The 25,050-nt window shown below is 34.1% G+C and overlaps 3 protein-coding genes and 2 pseudogenes across 3 annotated transcripts; 3 read left to right on the top strand and 2 right to left on the bottom strand.

Moving 5' to 3' along the window:
* Positions 1–3,457: 3,457 nt before the first annotated feature.
* Positions 3,458–4,650, bottom strand: LOC111283956 (protein SEED AND ROOT HAIR PROTECTIVE PROTEIN pseudogene; annotated as a pseudogene).
* Positions 4,651–7,552: 2,902 nt separating this feature from the next.
* On the top strand, positions 7,553–8,162 carry LOC149519754 (subtilisin-like protease SBT1.6). The gene is made up of 3 exons (XM_089757833.1): positions 7,553–7,644; positions 7,719–7,904; positions 7,997–8,162. Exons 1-3 carry the CDS (start codon positions 7,553–7,555, stop codon positions 8,160–8,162), a joined length of 444 nt encoding a protein of 147 aa, XP_089613959.1.
* Positions 8,163–10,303: 2,141 nt separating this feature from the next.
* On the top strand, positions 10,304–12,743 carry LOC111283921 (large ribosomal subunit protein eL19y-like). Its single transcript, XM_022872605.2, has 5 exons — positions 10,304–10,552; positions 11,329–11,451; positions 11,766–12,079; positions 12,353–12,414; positions 12,504–12,743. Exons 1-5 carry the CDS (start codon positions 10,441–10,443, stop codon positions 12,535–12,537), a joined length of 645 nt encoding a protein of 214 aa, XP_022728340.1. The 5' UTR covers positions 10,304–10,440; the 3' UTR covers positions 12,538–12,743.
* Positions 12,744–16,912: 4,169 nt separating this feature from the next.
* LOC111283501 (protein EXORDIUM-like 2) lies at positions 16,913–18,168 on the top strand (annotated as a pseudogene).
* Positions 18,169–18,277: 109 nt separating this feature from the next.
* On the bottom strand, positions 18,278–23,580 carry LOC111283500 (fumarate hydratase 1, mitochondrial). The gene is made up of 18 exons (XM_022872087.2): positions 23,360–23,580; positions 23,070–23,257; positions 22,820–22,937; positions 22,568–22,717; positions 22,373–22,483; positions 22,158–22,241; positions 21,533–21,631; positions 21,376–21,426; positions 21,248–21,297; positions 20,659–20,740; positions 20,403–20,497; positions 20,252–20,318; positions 20,070–20,120; positions 19,846–19,941; positions 19,291–19,389; positions 19,151–19,180; positions 18,990–19,055; positions 18,278–18,682 (listed from the first exon to the last, which is right to left on the bottom strand). Exons 2-18 carry the CDS (start codon positions 23,222–23,224, stop codon positions 18,599–18,601), a joined length of 1,488 nt encoding a protein of 495 aa, XP_022727822.2. The 5' UTR covers positions 23,225–23,257; positions 23,360–23,580; the 3' UTR covers positions 18,278–18,598.
* Positions 23,581–25,050: the final 1,470 nt, after the last annotated feature.

The following is a 25,050-nucleotide window of genomic DNA, read 5'->3' as shown; positions in this document are numbered from 1 at the left end:
TGAAAAACCATAGGTTTCTAGAAAATCTATTGGGATTCCACCAAAAAATTCAAACCCTACCGAAAAATTCATCTTTTGTCAAAAAATTCATCCCAAACCCAGAAAAACTCAAAAAACTCATATTTCTTCGAATTTCTCTCAGATTTCTCCAAATTTTATCCTAATCACTCCCATAACCTCTCCGAATTATCCTGAATCCTAATCTTAACCCAGAAATTTAAAATTGAACATACAATTTCAGCTTGAAATCCAGAACCCTAAAATTAAACTGCCATAACCTTTTCTACTAAAACTCTCTAGATTTTTTTAATTTTCTCCCCGTTTCTTCTGTTGTATTTCTCTGTGTTTTTTGTGTCAGAATCAATCCAATTTATAGGCAATCATAGAAAAATTTTAGGAAATAGACATAATCAATCCCAGGCTTGAATCCTGGAATTGCCTTCTGTCGAGACAAGACTTTAAGTCCAAAATTTTAACAATCATATTGATTTGATTTTATGTTGACCAAAATGATTTTGATCTTGATTTTTTCATCCATGTGCAGGTTGAATTAAAATGGAAAGTAGCAAAGAAAAAAAGAACAAAAAAGAAAATGAATAATAATAATAATAATAATAATAATAAAAGCATCTAATTAGATCTAAATGGGCCTGAACCAAAATGGGCCATAACTAAAATGAGCCTAATTGAACCCGAATGAAAATAAGCCCGATTGAGCCTAGACCAAAATGAGCTCAATTGGGCTCGGATCAAAATTGATGTCTACAAACTCCATTCTTTTTTATTACATAGGAAGAAACAACACCGAACGGAAATTGACTGCATTTGGTTGCACTACTGCAAAGGACATTTAGGCAATCTGGTAGCACAAACTGAACGTAAATGCTTCTCCTAAATAGGGTAACTGAGTTCTCGCCACACTTTCCCATTGTTGGAAAGATGCTTTGTCTATTGGCAAAGTTAAAAATCATTAATTTACTGAACAATAATAATTTGACAGTTTTTGCATTTTTTTTTTTTTTTGGGTAAAGAGACAAGAAAAAAGGTTTTAGTAATACACAGTTCATTAGCAGAGACAGAATTAATTAAGGCCAGTTAAAGGATGTCTTGATGAGTGCTGCTTCCCTTGCTAATTTGTACACCTCTCTTGCTAAGGGATGCCATTCCGTGGTAAATATGAGTTGCAAACCGTTGGATGTCATCAAAGTGCCGGCACTACGCTCCAGTGAGCCTTTGTGCGTCCTAGGATGATGTTCTTCCATTTGTTTTTGTCCTCTCTGCATCAAAAGTTTTGTTGCCTCAAATTCCTTTGCTCCGATTGTAGCCTGTCTCATGAGGAGAATCTTTTCATGGCATTTGGAGGAAGTTTCAAAGCTACCAATTGTTGCTGGATCCTTGTGTATGCCTAGAAACATAAACCAGATGTTCATGTTTTTGGCACATGAACTGTTATCTTCAGAGGCAGTAGGACTCCTGGAAATAATTGTTTGCCTATTATTAGAGTCATCAACCTTGAATGCTTCCCAAAAGGACCTTCAACGGGTTAGGAGTCGCTTCCTAAAAATGCACATTCATTTCTGTGGATCCAGATGAACCAAAGAATGCTCACAAATTGGCTGTAGAAATCATATGCTTCCTTTGAGTAAATGTCCTTAATCTTTAACCACTGTTTAATCCAACCAAGGTAACCAGACTGCTCTTGCAAGGGAACAGCAAAAAAGAAGGTTTCTACTTGTTGTTGGCATAGGGAGCAGAGGCCTGAAGAAGTGGCAAGTCCTTTGCTTTGCCTATTCCTGATATTCAATATTCATTATGATATGTAGGAAGCCCTAGCTTAATTTGGAGACATAAAACATACAATAACTGGTAAGAGGTAATAAATTTTGGAGAGACAAAAATACCTTTATTTTCTTTTTATAATTTTTAGACCATACTTAATAAAAACAAAATATTTTGTTAGTATATTATGGAATATGGATATTCAACATGTAAAAATTTATATTTGATGAGCCACATTACATGAACGTTATTTTTTTTTTATGGAAATTTATATTAAACTAAATACTTTTAAATATAAAATGTAAAATATTTTTTTAAAAAAATTAATTCTAATTTAACAAAGAGGAGAAAAAAAACTAAATGAGAAGAAAATAGAGAGAGAGAGTAGCTGGAAAGGAATTAGGATAGAGATTCTTATGGAGCATCCAAAGTGGTTATAATGTCAAGTGTCGAAAGGATGTTAATTTAACAAAATTATAACTTATACAATAAATCATTAATTGTCCATGAAATACAACATGGAGTATAACCCCAATAACAAAATATTTTTATTCTAATTTCATCCTTTCTTTTATTTCAAATTGTTGTCTCTCTCTATTTCTTCATATTTAATTTTTTATTTTTTACCACACTTCTTTCTATTGATAAATTAAAAATTATTTTTTAAAATTGTTTTAAATTTAATATTCGAAAAGTATTTGTTTTAGTTAAATTTCATTAAATAACAAATAATAACTTTTTTTAATTTGTCACGTCACTTATGCATTTTTACATGATGAATTTTCACATCATATTTTTATTCACTCAAAATTAATTATAAATATACTAACAGAATTTTTTATAAGTTGTAGTCCAAAATTTATCAAAAATAAAAATATAGTGATGAATTTCAGTCAAATCAAAATATAGTGATAAATTTCAATTTCTAGGCTATAAATTTATCCTTTAACCATTTTGTAGTATGACCTACTTGTTTTATTTATTTTTGACTTCTTGTAATCATTGAACTTGTTTTATGAAAGAAGAAAAAAAAAAACCTTAATTAAGCGGTCAGAATGAAATGAAATTAACTGATATTGTTGCTGTCCTATTTCTTGACATGTGACACGACTGATTATTACCTTATTTATGCTTTATATCCACATTGATAAACTTTAACTTTCCCATGGATTTTTAACCAATTGAGTCCAAAACAATTGAAGTTGGCCCAAAATTTTTATTCAAAACAAAATAAGCATAATAAGCTACATTCTTTTTCATTAAAAAAAATTACGTTCTTTTCAGAATTTCAGTAATTAAACCATTTAGATGGGGGTGTCTGTTTATTTTTTAATATAAAATAAAAATATTATAAGTATTAAAATTTAATTTTAACTTACTAAATATCATATTTTAAAAATAATTATATGAATCAATTGAATTAAATTTTATTTTGACGAATGTTAATTTTATTTATATTCCTTTAAACTGTGACAAACGTCGGTCGATTTCGGACTGCAAATATAGGCAAGATTATTCTTTATTATTCCTTTTTTTTTTCCTATGCATTCTTTCTCATTCTTTACATTCAAAACATATACCCAAACCGCCTACCAATTCAGTCAATGTCCATATATTACTTTGTAAGCAGCCTAGAGAAAAACTATTCTTTCTGGGAATTCTATGCTATAATTGAGAACATAGGTGACAAATGATTATTGATACTGAAGAACATTATTATACTTACGAAATGCAAGTTGTTTTTTAGGAAAAGAGGGAAATAAAACATTAAACATTAGTGTGCAAAAATTAAAAGCACATTCTGAAATTATTAACAGAGCAAAGCTCTTTGCTCGTTTCTGGTGATTAGCCCACCAACTAAATCATGGTTACACAACAAGAACAAATCAAATGAAGAGAGAAAATAATAATAAAGACGTAAAAGAATCAACCCAATACTTGACTTCTTCAATAACAAAATGGGTGAAAAAAAATTAAGCTGTTTAGTAGCCATTAGAGACTGAGTTAGGTTCAGAGGTGAAGAAGAAAGGTCCAACGGAGTAAAGTTTCATCCTCTTCTGACTTAGAACACGGAAATCAGAAAGAGTAGCGCCACTAATCCCTTTGTTGACATCCACCGGAACGTTACAGGTCTCCAATGGAGAGCTTTCAAGAAATGCCTTGCACTCCGTGAACTTGGTGAACTGGTCGTTGTCAAGGCCTAAGGGAGACAATGTTGCAAAGAAGTAACCCTTTGCATCAGTTTCTCCGCTGCAAACGGAGTGAGGTTTCTCGTACCCATTGTCGTCAACAGCTAGACAGGTTATCCTTGCCAAAGCTCCTGTGCTCATGGAAACAAATTTGAGCAAAAACATGAATTGAATTAGAGGCAGTACTCTTAAAAATTTATGACATTTCTAAAAAAACAAGTTCTAATTTCTTTTTTATACATAGGTTCCCGGTTTGGGGTTAAGAGAAAGTATTGCAAATGTTGGGATTCAATCTTAAACCTATTGGATGATAGTTCGTAACGATGATTACATGCACGAAAGGAACTAAACTGGGTTTAATAGGGTCTAAACCTTTAATCATACATATGAAAGGTTAAATAGTAAGTGTGTGTCAAATATTACCTTGAATTGGATAATACTTAGGACCTGATTTACATAAAACAAGCCCTTCAACACCAACTGGGAGAACTTCAGGCTTTGGTGGATAGATGTCCGGAAGCTCCGTGCCCTGTTGATCAGGCTTTTCTTCTCCTTGTGGTTTTCTAACATAATCATATGGTTGGTTTTTGGATGAATCATAACTATAGTCGTTGGCAGAAGCAATGACAAGCAGTGAACAAAGAAGCAAGGAGGTAGCGAACAAGAGACGGGTGATAGCCATATGGCTACGACTGTAACTATTCAATACCGTGAGCACTAAGCGCAAAGAGAACAAATATAGTATAAAATTGGATGAAGTACAGTGCAGGGCTACCCTAATTGTCTTTTATACATATATAGTATGAAGGTTGGAGTAATTTGCCAATGATTAACCAATAAAAGAAAGAGGCTTTAGAGTGATTTGGTTGCACGATGGCAAAAGATATGCAGATTTGGGTAGCACTAAGTAATAAAAGTATTACATGAATTTTGGCCAAAAAAAAGAACTAAATATTCCATGAATGTGTTCAAGGACAACTGTTTTCTAATATAATAATAGGTATTCACATACGTATATATAATCCTCCGGTGCTTGGACGGACACAGTACATATTGAATAATCTTTTCTTAAGTGATTTAAAAGCTAGCATTTCAAGCAACTAACCCGCCAATTTCCACTACTTGAAAATGACCTATATATAAAAACCAGTATTCGGTTTTATAGTGCATATGGAGTAACAAGAAGAGCAAATCAAGGTTGGCAATTAGGAAAAGGCTTTGAAAATGTTCAAGGCAGTTGAAGCTCATCTCTCGGGGAATCCTGATGCCTACCGTTAGTCTAACTTTTTAATTTAAGCCTGTGTATTTGTCATAATTTCCATTTTAAGACAAGTCATTTTTATAATATCTTTTGCCTAGTCTGCCAGTGATAATGGCTGGTTATTAAGAGAGCTTTCCGGATAGGAGAAAATGTTTTTTTTTTTTTTTTGGAGAGAAGAGAAAGTGTATTGTTAATATTATATTACTTTCAATATTAAAAAAAAAAAATACATACATGCATAGATACAATAATTAAGGTTACCCCCTTGTACGATTTTTTGGTTATGATCAAAAGGAAAGGTAATACCAATTAAATTGAGTTACAATAATCTTTGTTGTCAAGGTGAGGCATAAATTTTTAAAATGATCTATTATATTTTGAGAGATTACATTTCTAGATTTTCATTAAATATAAATATCTTATTGGTATTTTGAGTATTATTTTTTAAAAGATACCTGCATAATTTTCATTTTTTCTATAAATTGTACCTTTTATTTTGGTATTTGCATATAATTTTTATTGCATATAATAAATATACAAATGTGGACAAATTAACCCGCATGCATAGCACGAGTTAATTTTCAATGTGAAATATAAAAGGCATTAGAACTCACTAGGCGTTACGTTCAGAGTCCCAAGAACCACGTGGCTTGCCAACGCTGCTTCCAGCTTCAACTCCTCCGTTTATTTTGATTTTTTTTTTCACAAGTATAATTCACAATTATAAAACTAGTAATTCTTCGTTTGACGGCCAAAAAAAAACGAAGTAAAAATTTCTGGCCAGAAAAAATTTTATAGTCATTCCAAATTGAAAAGGAAAAACGAAAAAAGATGAAATTGTTAAATAAAAGGGGGGTGGGGGAGTTTCACCCATTAGCCTTTTTTTTCTTTTATGAAATATTAATACATAGACTTGGCAGACATTGCTATCAGTAATGTCTCAATATATAAGCTTAACATAATCCAATTAAAATCATATTTGATACATAAAATTAATGATGATAATAGATCAATTCGATTTTTTCAGATATTATATAATATTATAAAATTTTAAAATTCAATTTAAATCCGAATCGAATTTTCATTCAATTCAAATCAAACCAAATTTTACTGATTCGATTTGATTTATTGATTTTTAAAATTTTAATATATTTAAGTAAATTTTAATATAAAATTATTTTTTTATTTTATAAAATTTAAAATATATATAAAAATTAAAATATATATATAATTCGGTTTGATTCAAATTTTTTTCATTCGATTTGAAATTTAATTCGAATCTAATATATAATCATTAATCCTTCCATTCAATTCTCTTTCGATTTATAGATATATTGATGCATTAGTTCAAAGCCTCTTATCGACCTAATTAAAGATATTTTTGTCTCTTCTTATGTTAAATGCCTTTCATACTATTTTTCGACTATATAGATGAAGACAAATCTTTCCTTCAGAAATCGTCAATCTCTTCTTAATCATCACTTCTCTCTTGGTAAAGTCTCTTCCCAAATGGCTTTCTTCAGCTGGACTCTTGTTTTAACTGTGTTTATTTCCTTCAGTGTTGTTTCCTTGGAAACCCACACCCTGCAAACTTAAAACTTCATTGTCCGCTTTGAAAATGACCTCAAACCATTTAGGTTTTCCGGAGTTGAATAGTGGTACAGCTTTAAAAAGCCTAAGTTCTAACATCTTGTCTTCCAGAAATCCTACCACTTCCTAAACACAAAAAACTGACAATATTCTTCACATCTACAAAGTAGTTTTCCATGGCTTCTCTGCTAAACTAACACAACAAGCAGCCCAAGAGTTAAAAACACGGCATGGAATTCTTAGTGTTTTCCCTGACCGAATTAGCCAAATCCATACAACCCGTTCTCCTTACTTCCTTCGGCTAGACACCGCCAAAGCAATTAAAGGCCTTATGGACGAATCCTATTCCGATTCCAGTGTCATTATTAGCCTTCTTGGCAATGGCATTTGGCCTAAATGACACAATTTTCACGATAAAAATGTGGCACCTGTCCCTTCTAGATGGAAAGGAGAATACATCAAAGGTTAACAGTTCCCCAAAATGCTATGCAGCAAAAAATTTATTGGAGCCCGTTATTTCATCGACGGCTATCAAAACGGCATCCTCCAAAGCAATGACAACAACCTCAAATCCACCAGAGACACCATCAACCATGGCACGCATACAGCCTCCACTGTAACAGGGCACGCCACCAAAATCTTCTCTTTTCTAAGATTCGCGAGTGGAGTCATCGCCGGAATTGCTCAGAAAGCTAGAATAGCTACATATAAAGTTTGTTAAGAGAACGGATGCATGGAATCAGATATCTTCGCCGACTTTAACAGTGCCGTTGAGGACGGCGTTGATGTGGGATCTATGTCCTTCGGAACTAATAAGCCGCTACCGTATGAAAATGACGTGGTGGCCATGGCTTCGTTTGGTGCAATGGAGAGAAGCATTTTTGTGTCCTCTTCCGCAGGGAATTTTGGCTCCACCCTTTGAAGCGTAACCAATTTGCTCCTTGGATCACCACCGTCGGTACAACTACCTTTGATAGAAAATTCCTTGCTGATTTATATCTCGATGATGGTACCATTGTCAGTGGGTCTTCACTTTACAATGGGGTTGGCTTGGCTAATACATATTGGCTGTTGATTTACGCGGGGTAGTACTTTTCTTCCTGCTGATGCTTGTTTCCCTTATTCGATTGACCTAGAGCTTGTACGTGGCAAGATCACGGTATGTAATCGTGTGAAGTTACACGTGTGTCGAAGGATTGGTGGTGAAAAAAGCTGGTGGGGTTGGAATGGTGGTTGCCAACGTGTCACGTATGGGTGAAGTATCGGTCACTAATGCTTATTTGATGCCCGCATCGGCAATTAGGGAATCCGCTCGAATTAAGGGTCCATTTGGAGGCAACTGAAGCACCACTGAGGTGCAGTTGTTACGGATCGAGACTTAAATTTTAAAGTGAGATGCAGTTGTTACGGGTCGAGACTCAAATTTTAAATTTGTGCGATTTCGAGATTCGAATATTTATTTTTTTGACGTCTCGAATCAGTCTGATCATCACGGTTCATATCTTTGTGAGATATTATCCGCTCTAGATCCCTCTGATCTCATAATTTTATTTTACAAAAAATATCTCACAAGACAAAGGTGGTGTGAACCCTTTTATACCCCAGTGACCCTTCTATTATGTTCGATATGAGATTCATGACTCTTCTTTAAGTTCGTGATATTCTCCTTCATTCAACCTCGTGACGCCCTCGTCACGGAGGTTGACCATCCTGCCTACCTCTCTCGAAGTGTTTGGCGTGGATCGAACAATTTAGGGTTGACTCTAATACTACTTGTCATGGGTCGAGACTCAAGCTCCGAACCCGTGCAGCTCCGGGGCTAAGGCATTCACCCTTCCGACGTCCTGAATCAGTCTGACCGTCACGATTCACATTCTTGTGAGGTATTATCCGTTCTGGTCTCCTCTGGTCTCACGGTTTTGTCCTACAAAAAGCATCTCACAAGGCGAAAATGGTGTGAATCATTTTATACCTCAGTGATCTTCTTATTATGTTTGATATGAGATTCATGACTCTTCTTTAAGTCCGTGACACAATTATTATGGGAGTAGGTGCGCACTAGAGCTTTTTTTCCCAAATGACCCATCAGTGCATTTGTTCAAATGCCAGTCAAATACCAGTCACATTATTTTCTTTTTGCTTTCCAATTTTATCCTTTCAAGATACTGTGATACTGAAAATATTTTTATTATTTATTATTTATTTTAATTTTTTATTTAAAAATCTTGAAATATTTTTTGTTAATTTAATATCATAAATAAATTTATTATTTATTAGAAATTTTTATATAATAAATAAATTTTATAAATATTAAATAATTTAAAATTTTAATTATATACATATTTTAATTTAATATCTTTAATAATCAATTTATCTTCTTATCACAATTCATTTCAGTACTATTTTTACATTTAAATATATATCTAATTATTAATTTTAATATCACAATTATAATATTTATTTTTATTTTTATTATTATTTTTAATCTTATCATAATTCAATCTTATAATCTATTTAAATAGGTCCTTTGGATTAATGAGATCTGCCCAAAATCGGACGGCCATGATGTCATTTCGTGGGACCCAGATAGGGACCAAACCAGCGCCTGTGGTGGCTTCTTTCTCTTCCCACGGGCCCAATCAGATTTCAATTAACGTTATGAACCCAGATCTGATTGCGCCAGGTGTGGACATCCTAGCGGTTTATCATGATGTGTTTCACCGACAGATTTACCTGAAGATCCCAGGCGGACCGAGTTTAATATGGAATCGGGTATTCAATAGCCTGCCCACACGTGTCAGAAATCGCTGCACTTCCGAATGGCGACCGACCTGAGTGGTCCCCAGCTATGATACGATCAGCTCTAATTACCACTTCTTACACCTAAGATCAAGATGGCCAAGCACTGCTAGATGAGAAGGATCTGAAGGTTGGTGACGCTTGGGCCATGGGCGGGACACCTGGACCCAGACAAAGCCCATGATCCAGGACTCATATACGATCTGACGGTTGATCATTATTTGATTTTACTCTGTCCAACTTGGGTTTGGCTCAAATCAAGGTTATAACCAGAAGGGCAGTGAACTGCAGTCAAGCTCAAAATCTGAATCCCTGGAACTTGAACTACCCAGCTATCTCTATTGCTTTTGATGCATCAAGACCGTACAATGCGGAAGTTCTGGTCACTGGAACGGTTATTCAAATTCAAAAGTATAATTTAAAAATAATAAAAAATTAAATGAATTAATCAAATTAAATCCTATTAAAATAATTTTATTACTTTTTTTTGGATTTAAAATTCTTTTGGGTTGTTAAATTTTGCAGTTCTCCAAGGCTAACCTAAGGCCTTCTTCGTATAATTAAATGTGGCCCACAACAATATTGTTTGGACTAGAAAGGCCCATAAAAGTATAACCATGACCCGAGCATGAACCCCTCACCATTAATGTTATAAACCCGGACCCCTACCCGGTCCAAACAGGAAGGAAAACCAGCAGCTCCCCTAAACCCTAGAGTTATTGCGGTCCTATAAGTAAGTCCCTATCTCCAATTTCTTTCCCTTTTCTGCGAACAGCAGCCGCCGGCTGCACACCAAACAGATAGAGAAAGAGAAAGGAAGAAATGGTTTCGCTTAAGCTCCAGAAACGGCTCTCAGCGAGCGTTCTAAAGTGCGGAAAAGGAAAGGTTTGGCTGGATCCAAATGAAGTCAACGAGATCTCCATGGCCAATTCCCGTACGTCTTCTTCTTCTCTTGCGTTTGCGTCGTTTGTTGCCAAATAAATTGGTGAAAATGAAGCTCAGAGCATATATTTGTGTGTGTATATATATATATATATATATTAACTGAGGTATATGCATATAAATATTTATATAATTTAACTGTGGTTTAAGCAGTTGCTGGAAAATGAAAGCTGAGACGCCGAAGTTTTAAACTTTCAGGAATTGAATATATAATATTGACAGCATTTCGTTTTTTTTTTTTTTTTCTGATTAGTGATTTGTAACAGCAAAGTTTTATATAGTTTGCGGATATGAGCCTTAGTCTCTAATTATTCCATTGTTTATTTGTTAACTGTTTCCAAATATTAGTTGGAAAAAATTAGAAAAGATCAGGGATTACCAGTTTTCCGCATGAGAAATATCAAAATTTCACATACTACCGTTTTCTGCTTCGCCCTTGTATGTATACGTTGGAGTAATAGGGTGCACTTGAATCAATCTCATTTCTATCATTTGCCTAATGAATAATTTACTTTGACAGACACATTGTTAATTTCTTGTTTGCTCCACTAATATGTAAAAAAGGATTCTTCATATTTTCTTAGCTGTAGACTCTGAACAATTGATAGCAAGTTCAAGTTGATGTAATATGTTTTTCTTAACAGATTGAATATTCCATTTACTCCTTCATGTTATTTTTGGTTATTTTCTTTCACTCTAGCAAAAAATGTTGTTCTGTTTTTTATTGCTTGATTATCATTATTTTCTTATTTGAATTGGAAAGAGCAGGCCAGAACATAAGGAAGTTGGTTAAAGATGGTTTTATCATCAGGAAGCCAACCAAGATTCACTCTCGATCTCGTGCACGTCGCATGAAGGAAGCCAAGAGAAAGGGACGCCATTCTGGATATGGTTTGTTTTTTTAATTTACTTTGTGAATATGAGATTTACTGGATTTGATGTTATTTATAGGCGCAGAGTATTTTAATAACTTTGTTACATGCACACAAATTATTTACCATGTTGAAATCAGATTATATTCTTGATTACTCAGTCATGTTTTTGAAGTTAGGATGCCCAAAATCATATAAATAAAAGATTAAATGAAGTATCGTTGAGATTTTTATCCTGCTAGGTGTCGTTTGTTAGCCATAAGAAAGTTGTGATGCATCTTGGGAAAATGTATGTATTGATTATCTGGGTTTTAACTTCTATGTCGATTCTAGGTAAGCGCAAGGGTACCAGGGAGGCAAGGTTGCCCACAAAGGTCTTGTGGATGAGAAGAATGCGTGTTCTCAGACGCTTGCTTCGCAAGTATAGGGAATCAAAAAAGATTGACAAGCACATGTACCATGACATGTACATGAAAGTCAAGGGTAATGTTTTTAAGAACAAGAGAGTCCTCATGGAGAGCATCCACAAATCTAAAGCAGAGAAGGCCAGAGAGAAGACATTGTCTGACCAGTTCGAAGCTAAGAGGGCTAAGAATAAGGCAAGCAGGGAGAGAAAATTTGCTAGGAGGGAGGAGCGTTTGGCCCAGGTAAGAGCTTCTGTACTATGTGGTGCTTCTGGCTTGACTCAGCATAATAATTTTTTTTCCTGTTTCCTTTTCTTTATATTTTTCTATTTTTATGGAAACTGTAGATGTTCCTTGCCTGAAATTCTTTGATCTTTTTTGTTTAATTATTGTCATTTTTCATGATTGGTTGTTCGGATATTATTATCAATGATGTTAAATACTTAATATTATTTTTGAGTAAAATTCCGTCATCTCAAATTATGATGTGGGTTTTCATGTTATTTTTTTCAACAGGGACCTGGAGGAGATAAGCCAGCAGCAGCAACAGCACCTACCACTACTGCTCAACCAGTCGAGTAAGTATATTTTGAGATCATATTTCTTTTGCTAAATGATCAGCATTCAGGTGGTATAATATTTGTGTACCTTTGTTTGATCTATTAAGTACTTCCAAGAAGTCCAAGAAGTCCAAGGAGTAACAAGTAAGATCCCCTACTGAAGATTGATGATCGACTGTGACTTAATATATAGAATGTTCAAGTAATTTTGTCGAGCCAGTGTGCTGTTTTTGGTTAAATATTTGAACCAGTTCTTTTAGTTGGATTAAGGTTTCATGATTTTTGTTTTCAGTTTACTGGTTTTGTCTTTGGATTATTTATATTATGGCAAAATTATTTTGTGGTTTCGTTGATTTCTAAATCACTCATTCATTAATACCTTTGTAAAATGTTTGCTACCTGCCCCTTTTGAAAAACCACGAAATTAAGGTAGGGAATGTAGGGAAAAAAAGGTCTGAATTTTTATTGCGCTTTCTGGGTTCTTAGTAGATGTAACGTGCATGGATTATGATGAACAACGCATGACGCGCAAGGGGTTTGATATGGTTGCATGGCTATAATTCAAACGTTAGGATCATATCCTATTTTTATATGTACTTATTATTTTTGCGTTCCAAAAGGAGAAGCAGATCTAAGGAACAATAATTTTTCGACTATTCCTAGCTCTTTGTGCAAAGGAAATCATGAAAATGCTAGGAAAGGAAAGGGAAATAATAAAACGGGTATGTCTACTACACCACGGTGATTTACTGGATATAGTAGGGGTTTGATGGGGGCAGCAGTAATAAAAAATATAAGGACTGACTTAATGTCATTCTGAAAGTATCATTTTGTTCCAGCAAAATATATAACTTCGCACAGCAAATCCTTTTGATATGGTTTTGATTTAACAATTCATGTTGTGATGGGTAGGAAAGAAAGAGGAAGAAAGGAAAGTCTGAAAGAAAAAATTAGTCTCTGTTTTTTTCATTTTTTCTTTATTTGGATAAAAGTAAAGTAAGAGAAAAGAAAGAAAATGACAGAATTTACACATTTTTTTTCGATATAAATTCAATTCTTACAAATGTGAAAAATAAAAATCCATTCAACTTAAACTAACAATTTTATTTACAATTTTACTTTTAATCTATTTTTTTCTTTTTCTTTTTAATTTTTTGTATCAAATGCAAAGCAAAAAATTTTTCTTTCTACTTTTTTTTTTCTTCTTTACCCCTTCCCCATCCTTCCATTTTTATTTCTTCTTACCAAGTGTATGTGTCACGGGTCGAGACTCAAGCTCCGAACTCGCGTGACTCCAGGACCCGGGCATTCATCCTTCCGGTGTCTCAGATCAACCTTCTCGTCACGGTTCACACCCTTGTGAGGTATTGTCCGTTTTGACTCCCTGCCCTCACGGTTTTGTCTTACAAAAAGCGCCTCACAAGGCGGAGATGGTGTGAATCCTTTTATACCCCAAGGACTCTTCTATTATGTTCGATGTGGGATTCAGGACTCCCCTTTAGGTCCGTGACATTCTCCCGCATCCAACCTCGTGACGTCTTTGTCACGGAGGCCGGCCACCCTGTCTACCTCCCTCGAGGCGCTCGGCGTGGATCGAACGGTTTATGGCTGACTTTGATACCACTTGTCACGGGTCGAGACTTAAGCTCCGAATCCGCGCGGCTCCGGGACCCGGGCATTAACCCTTCCGGCATCCCAGATCAGCCTTTTTGCCACGGTTCACACCCTTGTGAGGTATTGTCCGCTCTGGCCCCCTGACCTCACGGTTTTGTCCTACAAAAAGGCGCCTCACAAGGCGAAAATGGTGTGAACTCTTTTATACCCCAGTGACTCTCTTATTATGTTCGATGTGGGATTCAGGACTCTCCTTTAGGTCCATAACATATGCGAATGACTACATATAATATAGTATACCGAAACTGCCGCTTCTAAAGGGAAAATATTAAGACTTTTAATAGGTAGCTTTTTTTTTTTTTTGGGGGGGGTACTGTACAGCACTTCCGTTGTACGCTCTAACGTGGGATGAAACATGATGGATAGATTAATCATTCGGGTAGGGTTGCTGCGGATCCCAAGTTTGACGAGGAATGTTGATGTGCGTCCTCCCATCAGATTTACAAACCTGATTCGACATTTGAACAAGCTATAAGCCGTCTGTCATCGACTCCGTCTGTCATCGACTCCATACAGGTGGGCAACAATTTTCCATTTTTCCTCAATATAAGCTCCCGTAAGCCTGGAAAAAAAAATGGTATCTTTCAGTTTTGGAAATTATTTCTAATTCCTCCACTTCAATTTTTTTATCTAGATTTTCTAATGTCACTACATTTGATTAGTTGTTCAAACAAAAAAAAAAGATTTCTAGAAATAGGAAGGAAGTGAATATGTTTAAGAAACTAATTTTGATAATTTTAACATAATTTTGTAAAAAAATAATATATAGACTTGCTTCAACAAAAAAGAATGTTTGATTTTCAAAAAAAAAGAAAAAAAAAGGACTCATTTGTTTGACAAATTATTGGGCCTATGTAATTTTTAGAGTACTAAAAACCTAAAAAAAATTGGGTTGCTGTGAATGCACAACTAAAAAAAACCCAAATGAAGAAGAAGATTTTAAAAATCAAGTTTGACTAATAATCTGTTGATAATAATTTGAGTTTTTAACAAAGCAACTCCATGAATCTTCAATAAAATGAACTAATCTCTCATTTATTCATGATTCAATCAAAAATTGACATTATTGATTTTCAACTTGTTTATTTTATTTAATTAGATTGAAAAAGGAATAACATTAAACAAGTTCATGACAATGAAACCCGTTTGCATATATTGCAACTTAAAAGAAAGCAATTAGAGCATCAAAATAAATGTTGCCCAATCACTACATTTTTTTCGAGATGGAGATATATTGAAGAAAAATCTTTCAGATTAAGAAAGTAAATTCTCATGCCGATCAATCAAAATTATCTGGGAAAAGGCCTACTGTCATTGCCGCATTAGTTGGTAGTGTGTCAACAAAGCCTCACTCTCGTGTGGTGCTGCTTCAAAGTCTTCCGCTTAATCCAAACAATAACAAGTTACAAAGTTTTTTTTTTTAGCCCTTGGGAAGGTAACAGGATTCTTGATTCTATCTTTGATTTTGATCTTGATCTTGCTTTTCCTATTAATCATTGGCATAGCTATATGCTAACTATGCTTATCTCATGAACTGTTTTGCTTTTTCAATCATAAATTATTTTTAAATTATAATAAAATATTAAATATGATATTTAAATTTTAAAATTTTTAATATAATATTTAAATTATAAATTTATTAATTAATGTAATACAACATATGATTGGTAAATAATTTTTTAAATATTATATTAATTAATAAATTTATAATTTAAGTATTATATTTAAAATATTTAAAATTAAAATATTAAATTAAATATTTTATTATACTTTAAAAATTATTGGTGACGTTATCCCTTGAAATTAAAATTAGATGGAGCCCATTGCGTATTTGACGTCTTGTGCATGGCGGCATCCACATGATTTAACTGTTTGTATCTAATTAATCATTTTTATAATTTAATACAGGTTGAAATCACGAATGATTAGTTAACTTTTAACGGCTCAACCCATGTCGACCACAAGGTATAGCGGCGAAGAAAAGAAGTCTCCCATAATTCCACTGTTTCGGGTTCAACCAAGGACCAAACTCTCTGTTATGCTTTTGTTTTTTTTAAACAAGAAATTTTAGGTCATTTTAAGATCAAAACATATCATAATTTTTAACGGCGTTTGCATTAAATTTATAAACCGTCCATCAAAAGAAACTGTTGACAATAAATACCAAATTTAATTTAAATTTTACAAGTGAATATTCAATTTTTATTAACTTAATCGATTTTCATTGATACCTCTTCGGTACTTTTCATAGTATATTCCATAAGGATTTTCTTTCTTTTTGTTTTGTTTTAGTTATGCAACTTCATTTCAGCATATTTATAAGGTCAGTAGAAATCCCTGGGTGCTTAACTACTTTAAGAAAATTCTTTAGTTTAGTATAGTTCAATAATTAGAACCAAAGAAGAAAGCAATACTGAATCCAAGAAGCTTAATGATTGCATTATTTTGCTGTATGCCATCTGCCGCGTACCTCCAAATGCATGTCCTTATCAATTGTGGTATAGGATTTTTATCAAAATGCAAAGACATATTATTGATCAAAATTCGTCATTGTCCTACTAATTAATCACAAATTTTGAAGCAGATGTAAGTCCCTTTTAGGGTCAGATTCATCTGGATTGCCAGAGGTGGATTCCAGTTAACTATCGCATCTGGTTCAAAGTTCAATGTGAAGGTGTGAACAATGATTTTAAGACTTGAGTAAGGGCTCATAATTCGAATGCGTCTTTATCGTCTAACTCTCATACAATTGGGTTAGAAAATCGTACTTTCATGACAGGTGTTGGGTGTATTTTTTGGCAAAAGTGAGGTCAAGTTAGGCAACCCTTCGTAGCATTAATGTAATAGTTATCCAACATCAAGTTCTAAACTAGCTAGTTACGTACCAGGACTTCCAAGCATCTATAAAAGGGACGTCCCTTGGCCTATGAAACTCATCATACTCTAATCTACATTTCAATCGAGAATGGCCAGAATGTTCTTGAGGTCTTATTTGCTATTGCTCCTCGTCCTTGACTTGGCCGTAGCTCCATGGTCAGAAGGGCTGAGCCAAGGGCAAGAGCAACCTTGTTCTTAGCCGCTGCATCCACCACAATCCAATACCATGGAGGCCCTCTCTTGACCAAGCCAAATGGCATTAACGTTTACCTCATTTGGTATGGAGGATTCTCTCAGAAAGATAGAAACTCCATAACTGATTTCTTTGCTTCCTTCACGGGCCCTGGTCCTCACCAAGGACCTTCTGTTTCGACATGGTGGAGAACGATCAGTACATACAAGGACAAAGCCGGGAAACCAGTGTCCAGCACTGTTATACTTGTCAAACAAGTTAGTGATGTATATTCTTTAGGGAAGACCCTGAAGCGCGCCCAAATAGCCAACTTTGTCCAAGGCAAAATAGACAGCAAAATCTTTCCGTTAGACTCTAATGGAATATACTTAGTTTTGACTGCTAAAGATGTTACAGTAGAGCGGTTCTGTATGGGATCTTGCGGTTTCCATGACAGCATAACGATAGGGGCAATGGCTCGAGTGGTATTTGCACACATAGGAGACCCTAGGTCAAATGTCCGGGTCTTTGTGCATGGCCTTATTCTCTGCCTGCTTATGGCCCTCCAGGCCAAGCCTTGGTGGCACCGAACGGTGTTGGAGCCGATGGCATGATTATAAACGTTGCCACCCTTCTTGCAGGGGCTGCCAATAACCCATTCAAGACCGGTTATTTTCAAGGAGACGCCCCGGCACCTTTGGAGACTGTCACAGCATGTCCTGGGATATTTGGAACTGGAACTTATCCAGGGTATCCAGGAACTTTGTTGGTGGATCAAATGAGCAAAGCTAGTTATAATGCCTACGGTGCTAATGGTAGAAAATTTCTTCTTCCAGCCATGTGGGACCTTGTTAGCTTGAATTGCAAAGTAACCTCTTAAGTTTTCTTACAAAGGGATAAGCTCTACTCCATGTTTATGGAAAATTTGTTAAAAGTAGGCTTGAAGCCGTGTTGATCATTGAACTAGTTAATGTTTTCCTGTATCTCCAAGTGAATGCTCTTCCTTTTTTTATCTTTTAATTAAGAGGAAAAATATATCTTTTGTGCAACTACATGAAATGAAAGACGACACCCCTGGTTATAAATCAAGATTCAAGAGAATTCTGTATGTATCACAACATTAAGGAAGTGTTATGTAAAAAGTATGTCCAATTTCGGTTTTGCTGGCAACTTGATGTCATCTCTTCTTATTTTGGCATTCAACTTTCCTTCAATACACGGTCTCCTTACAGAAAGGAGGCTTTCCCCTTATTAGCCAATTAATGGCTACTCTTTCACTATATAAAATGCTTAAACAATACTAAGCCAATGGGAAAACCTCAAAATATCGTTTTCCATAATCAGAACATGAAGAGAACTCGGGTATTTCATAATCGGTATTCATAATCCAACCGAAAGGGAAAAATGGTTTCGAATCAAAATCTGGGCAATTATTGCTTCAGTCAGAGAATCAAGTCTGGTCTAGCAAAAAAGCTTCAGTCAGATGGGGCCAATCATTTTCTCAGGCACCACAAGATTGTCAAATTCTTCGCTTGTGAGCACACCAAGCTTCAATGCAGCTTCCTGCATGGATAAGCACAAAAAAATGTGTCAGATTTAATATTTCAACCATGCAAAGTAAGGATTAAGACAAACACTGAATAGTTCCAGTTTGAGCACAACTTATGTGACCAAAGTAAAGTCGAATTTCGATATCATAATACTATAGCCTTGGAAAACGGATTTCATGCAATTAATAATAAGAGCTAAATTATTAAGATTAGTTATAATTAAGAATAACATTTAACCACATTAGGTGATGAGTCATTGCTAACTACTTTTGCATGAAAAGAAGTTCAAAAACCAAACAATGGTAAAGAACAAATCCGACCTTCAAAGTGCACCCCTCTTTATGGGCTTTCTTGGCAACTGCTGCAGCATTGTCATATCCAATTTTCTGAAAGCAAAGAGGAAATTAGAGATGTGATTCAAAATGCAAAGACTCATGTGGAACAACTGATAATAGACAAGGAAACAGAGATGAAAACTTACAGGGTTCAAGGATGTGACAAGCATTAGAGACTGTAAGACCATGCAAAATGTCACAAGCAACAACATATGATCATTAGCTTGGGAATCTGTCGTATGGTATCAAAATAAACTTAAATATTCAGAATGTAGCATCAACTGACCTCATGCAGTAATTTTGAAATTCTTTCCCTATTAGCTTGAATTCCCCTCACACAGTTCTTCTCAAAGGAAGCAGATGCATCACCCAGCAATCGTAGTGACTAATAGCAAAGAATCAAAAACACCAATTGAATGAAAATATGCCATGTTATCAGCATGCGAAGGGGGAAAAACCTCAAGGCAGGTCAAGCACATGATCATCAAATCTCAAATTCTAAGAATATTCTTCATTGAAAAAATTCATTTAGTTCATATCTAATAATTTTTATAAAATCTTAGGAAAGAAGAGATTTGAGTCATTTGACTCTTCAAAGGAGCAGTTAATTTTCCCAGAAATTTTAAATTTTCAGTCATAAAATTCCACTGAATTAATTAATAGAACTTTCAAAGGCAAAAATTGTATCAACAGTAAGTTAACAGCCCAAACACTATTACATGTATGTGAAATTGCTTGCCTAACCAGAAGTAGTTAAGATAAATCATGCAATAGGAACTTGAAAGCGTTGAAATTATATGAAATGCGGTTTTTCAATAACCATTGTAACAAAAGAACATACATGCAGGAGTGCGGTAGCAATCATTGGTTTGAAAACATTCAACTCAAAGTGGCCATTTGATCCACCCACTGTGATAGCAACATGGTTACCCATAACCTGCAATGAAATTTTCCATCTTGTTAATAGTTTGATAAAAGAAAAGTGAAAGTTTAACAGCCAGCAGATAAACTCTCCAGTCAGTCGATGCCATCTGAATGTGAAAAACTAATAGTAACAAAATTTACCTGAGCACAGACCATAGTAAGAGCCTCACACTGGGTAGGATTCACCTTCCCCTGAAACAGAATAAGTTCAGTCAAAATAACAAGATTATAAGAGAAGAGAAATCTTCAAAGGGCAAATAGAATAGAAAAAGAATAGACTTTGCTAATAAATAAATCCATGGAAATTGAGAAGAAAATTTTACAGGCATAATACTGCTGCCAGGCTCATTTTCAGGAAGAATTAGCTCACCAAGGCCACAACGGGGACCACTGAATAAGGAAAATGCTGAAATCATCAGAATAATGCTAAACAACAAAAAGGAAAAGGAGTGGTTATCCAAGCTGCACACAGACCTTCCCAGTAAGCGTATGTCATTTGCAACCTTCATTAGCGATGTAGCTATAGTGTTTAGGGCTCCACTAGTTTCAACAAAGGCATCATGTGCAGCCTGATTAAAGTAAAAAAAAAAAAGAGAAAACACAAAATTTCATGCATGTGAAACTATTTTGCATTAAAATCTGTATGAGATGTATGGTAGTGGTCAATTCCTGCAACCTAAAACAAATTGGAAAATATAAAAGCTTAATCAGAGAAAGTTAAGAGCTTAACCAAAGCTTCAAATTTATTTTCTGCTGTGACGAATGGCAAGTTTGTTTCCTCAGCTACAGCAGCAGCTATTTTTACATCAAACCTAGATCAATTTTAACATTAAGCACTGTCAAGTCAAGCATGAGACAATCTAAAAGAACATAGTTATCACAATAAAAATTGTTCTTAGATAATGGTAAACATTCTTGATAATGTTTTCCTTTCTAAGGTTCACAGTCTGCAAACTTGGTGACATTACAACTATTTCAATCCATGGGCAACAGCTGCAACATCTATTAATATGAAAATAACAAGTAATAATTTGCAGTGGTACAACAGTTTTTAACAAACATTCACAGATCAATGAGAGCCTGTGAGCATAAAATATAAAAGATAAAACATGATTTACAACTTAGAAGAGAAGCATGAATCATAAAAGACTTGCATTTTGATAAATCAGAGCATAATCAAAGCAAACCAAGTAAAATAAATCAAGAATATGACATTAGAACAAAACAAAACAAAACAAAACCAAATCTAATTTGACAATGGAGAACAGACATAATTACAAAATCAGAGAAGCATTCTTCAATGCTAAAGCAACACATACCCTTTCTTTGTATTCAATCCTGTCCCCACAGCAGTACCACCTTGTGCAAGCTGTCATAAAACATCCCTATATGTCAGTAGTCAGAACAGGTTAAAAGGAATACCATACATTCAAACATGATGGAAAACCTGATAAATGCGTGGCAGGGTGCACAAAACCCGATCAATTCCATACTTGACCTGCAAGCAAACCACAAAATTATAAGTTATCACTCATTGCCATCCCTCCACTAAACATAAATTGATCCAAAAGTAAATAAAAACAAGTGCTAGTTAATGAACTTACTTGTGTAGTATAGCCACTAAACTCTTGCCCAAGAGTCAAAGGTGTTGCATCTTGAGTGTGAGTGCGACCAATTTTAACAATATCTTTGAATTCAATAGACTGGTGAAAAAAACACAAGCAAAATTTATCTTGAGTTTGAAGTCATCCAATTTAAAAGCAAGCTGGTATAGAAGCAAACATAAAACACAATGACAGAGTTAAGAGGCATTGTACTCAGTAGCATATATATAGATTTACAAGCAAAGTAAAAAAAGGATAGATGTTGTATCGTAGCTAAACATATGATTTGCAACAATTAACCAAGAGACAATAACATTACAAAGACTAAAGACACAAAACAACATCATTGGCAAGAATCAAGTTAACGTAAGGAACCAAAGAGGTAGAATTCAAATAAGAAAATATTGGCATCAATGAAATCGGGCATGGCCAGAAAAATCCTCTTTTTGTCAGTAGATGTTGGTGCAATAATTAATGCAAATAAGGACATGCTGCAACAATGGCATATAGGGCAGAGATCACCAATTTAAAAAAAAAAAAAAAAAGAAAAGAAAGGTGAGGGAAAGAGAGATTATACATTTAAAAAAAAAAAAAAGTCACAAACTAGTGGTAAAAGCGCACAAACCTTTGAATTTAGAGTAGAATGCAAAATTTTCAACTTAGGTATTAATCTTGAGTTTATTTCCATTGCAGCTGCAATGTGCATTACCTGGAGAAATAAAAAAAAAAATAATAATAACATAAGCAAATAGGCAGTATGAACGCTGCTATGTTAAGGCGAGGCAACATATGTGTGTGTAGGTGAAAGTTTAATCTAAAGTGCAGAACAGTCCCACTTACAGTTGGGAATGTGTCGTTAGAAGATTGAGATCTGTTCACATGATCATTTGGGTGTACAAACTTTTCACCACGTTTATGCCCAAGGATCTCAGCTGCTCTATTAGCAATAACCTGGGGAAATTCCAAAAATTACAAAATAAAAAAGTATTTTCAAATGGCAAGAATTTTCACTCCGCTCAATAATTAATCACTTACCTCATTCGCATTCATGTTACTCTGAGTGCCACTGCCGGTTTGCCAAACAACAAGAGGAAAGTGATCGTTGAGTTTCCCTTCGGCTACTTCTTGGGCTGCTTGCATTATGGCTTTCCCAATGGCTGGATCAAGACCATACTCCATGTTCACCTAAACCAAACCAAATACACTTACAAATATGCAATGGTAATCACTACTAATTACTTTAAAATCAATAATTATTTGGATTTAATAATCCGATTAGAGATGAACCTTGGCAGCACATTTCTTGAGAACACCGAAGGCACGAATAATGGGTTCAGGCATCCGTTCACGCTCGCCGCCTATTTCAAAATTCTGTAATGATCTCTGAGTTTGCGCTCCCCACAATCTATAACAACAGTGACAACAACAATAATTATAACCAATTCCCTCTTTTTTATTTAAAAGTATTTTTCGATAACAATTATTAATGGTGCGAATGGGTAAAACAAAGAGAAAGAGATGAGATGGAGATACGAACTTATCGGAAGGAACATTAATGGGGCCGAAAGTGTCTCGTTCCTCCCTAAACGACGTCGAGTAGTACCTCCAGCAAGTGGCGTAACGTACAGAAGTGACCAGCTGGAAGGTGGTGGATCCAGATGAGAGTCGCCGTGATACGATATACATGGCCATTTCCCGGGTTTGACTTCAAAAAGATCTCTAATCCTGAGAAAAAAAGTGAACCAACAAGGTATTCACAGGATTAAGATTTTCAAATAATTTAATACTAAAAAGTTAAAAAGTTATTGGAAAAGAGAAGAAAGAAACCTGATCAAGTGGAAGGAAGGAAAGGTTTTTGGAAGGACAGAGATGGATTTGGGTCAATCAATGGAAATAGTAGTAATAATTGGGATGGATACACGTGACCGCCGAAGTTGAGGAAAATTTCTGTAAAGCAGAAGGAACCGTTGCTTGGGCTGAATGGCTGCGGCATGGATGGGTCAAAGGTGGGCGGCGACAGCTTTGTTTAACCGAGATTTTTCCTTTTTTTTTCCTTTTTTTTTTTGGTAGCTAGTTATATATCACTCCAATGGACCTACCATTTCCTAATGGAGGCATAATAGTCCTCTAGAATTTGCTTTTGGATTATACTTTTAACCATTGTTATCAAATTAAAACAGCAAAAATCGACTGTTTACAAAATGAAGCACGCAATGAATTATTTCACCTCAATGTATCTGCCATTTCCTCATTATTAAAGTAAATTTTAATCGTCAATGGAATTTTATCTAAATTCAAAATTTATCATATTTAAGTTTAATCGAATTTATATTAAATTTATTTAATTATATGTTTGTTTGTTAATTAATTAAGGTTAAAATATTAAAAAAATCCTTAAACTATTTTATTTTTTAATCAAGTCTTTATACTTTTTTTGTTCTTAAAATAAATCCTTTTTTTATTTTTTATCCAAATAATATTTAATTTCTAATAAAAATTTATTTATATTAAGCACTTACTTAAGAACAAATCAAAGGTTAAGAGATGTTTGGATATAAATCAAATTCAAAAAATTTATTTAAATGTAAATCAAAGATTAATGGTTTATTTGAATATAATAAAATATTAAAATTTACCTAAATAGAGTGATAAAGTTAAATATTTTTTTTATTATTTTAACCATTAAAGCTACTTTTTAAGTTAAATTTATTTATTTTTTAAATGAATATAATAACTAATTACAATTATAAGTTTACTAAAAGTTGTAGTAGCCAACATGATTACCTTAAAAACAAAAAAAAAAGATTGAGCAATTGAAAATATAACTAAATGCTCAATTTAAAATATAATATTTGAGTCTAAGTTTTAATTAAAAATATAATATTTAATTTGATCCAAATTAAGATCAAATTTTTTCAAAATTACTCAAATAAAGATTTTTGACGGAAGTAAATTACAATCGCATCTAATAACGTGATATCTTGAATTTTGCTAACATATCATTTTGACACACGTACATAACGGGTAGTAAACAAAAAAATTTTTTAACCTGAACTCTCTTCTTCCTTCTTTTACTTTCGTACTCATTTTATGCAAAATCAATAATATATATATATTGATTTAACAGCAAAATCTTTCTATTTTCAATTTTTTTTTGTTTTTACTTTGTTAAGTTATAATCATTTATAAAAAATTTAAAACAAAAAATGATAATACCCAAAATTGTCAAAATTACAACAATCATCACAAACTAAAAAATATAAAAATATCCTAAATTTCACCCATTTATCATTATTTTAAATTTCAACGTCCCAAAACCATAACAATAATAATCTGACGGTGATTGTTAAAAAAACTCAAAAAATACCAAATTTAAAACCTAATTTGCTAGATTGGTATAGCTCTCTCGATCACCATCGCTCCATCACCACTAAAAATTTTCTTATCTGACATGTTCTTCTTTGAAGAACCCAATAACTGACTAGCATTCATTACTGTGCCAAGGAAGTCAAAACCTA

Source organism: Durio zibethinus, chromosome 3, assembly GCF_047325235.1.
Source record: "Durio zibethinus cultivar Kanyao isolate XHJ-2024 chromosome 3, ASM4732523v1, whole genome shotgun sequence".
NCBI lineage: Eukaryota > Viridiplantae > Streptophyta > Magnoliopsida > Malvales > Malvaceae > Durio > Durio zibethinus.
This window is presented reverse-complemented; position numbering and strand designations above follow the sequence as displayed.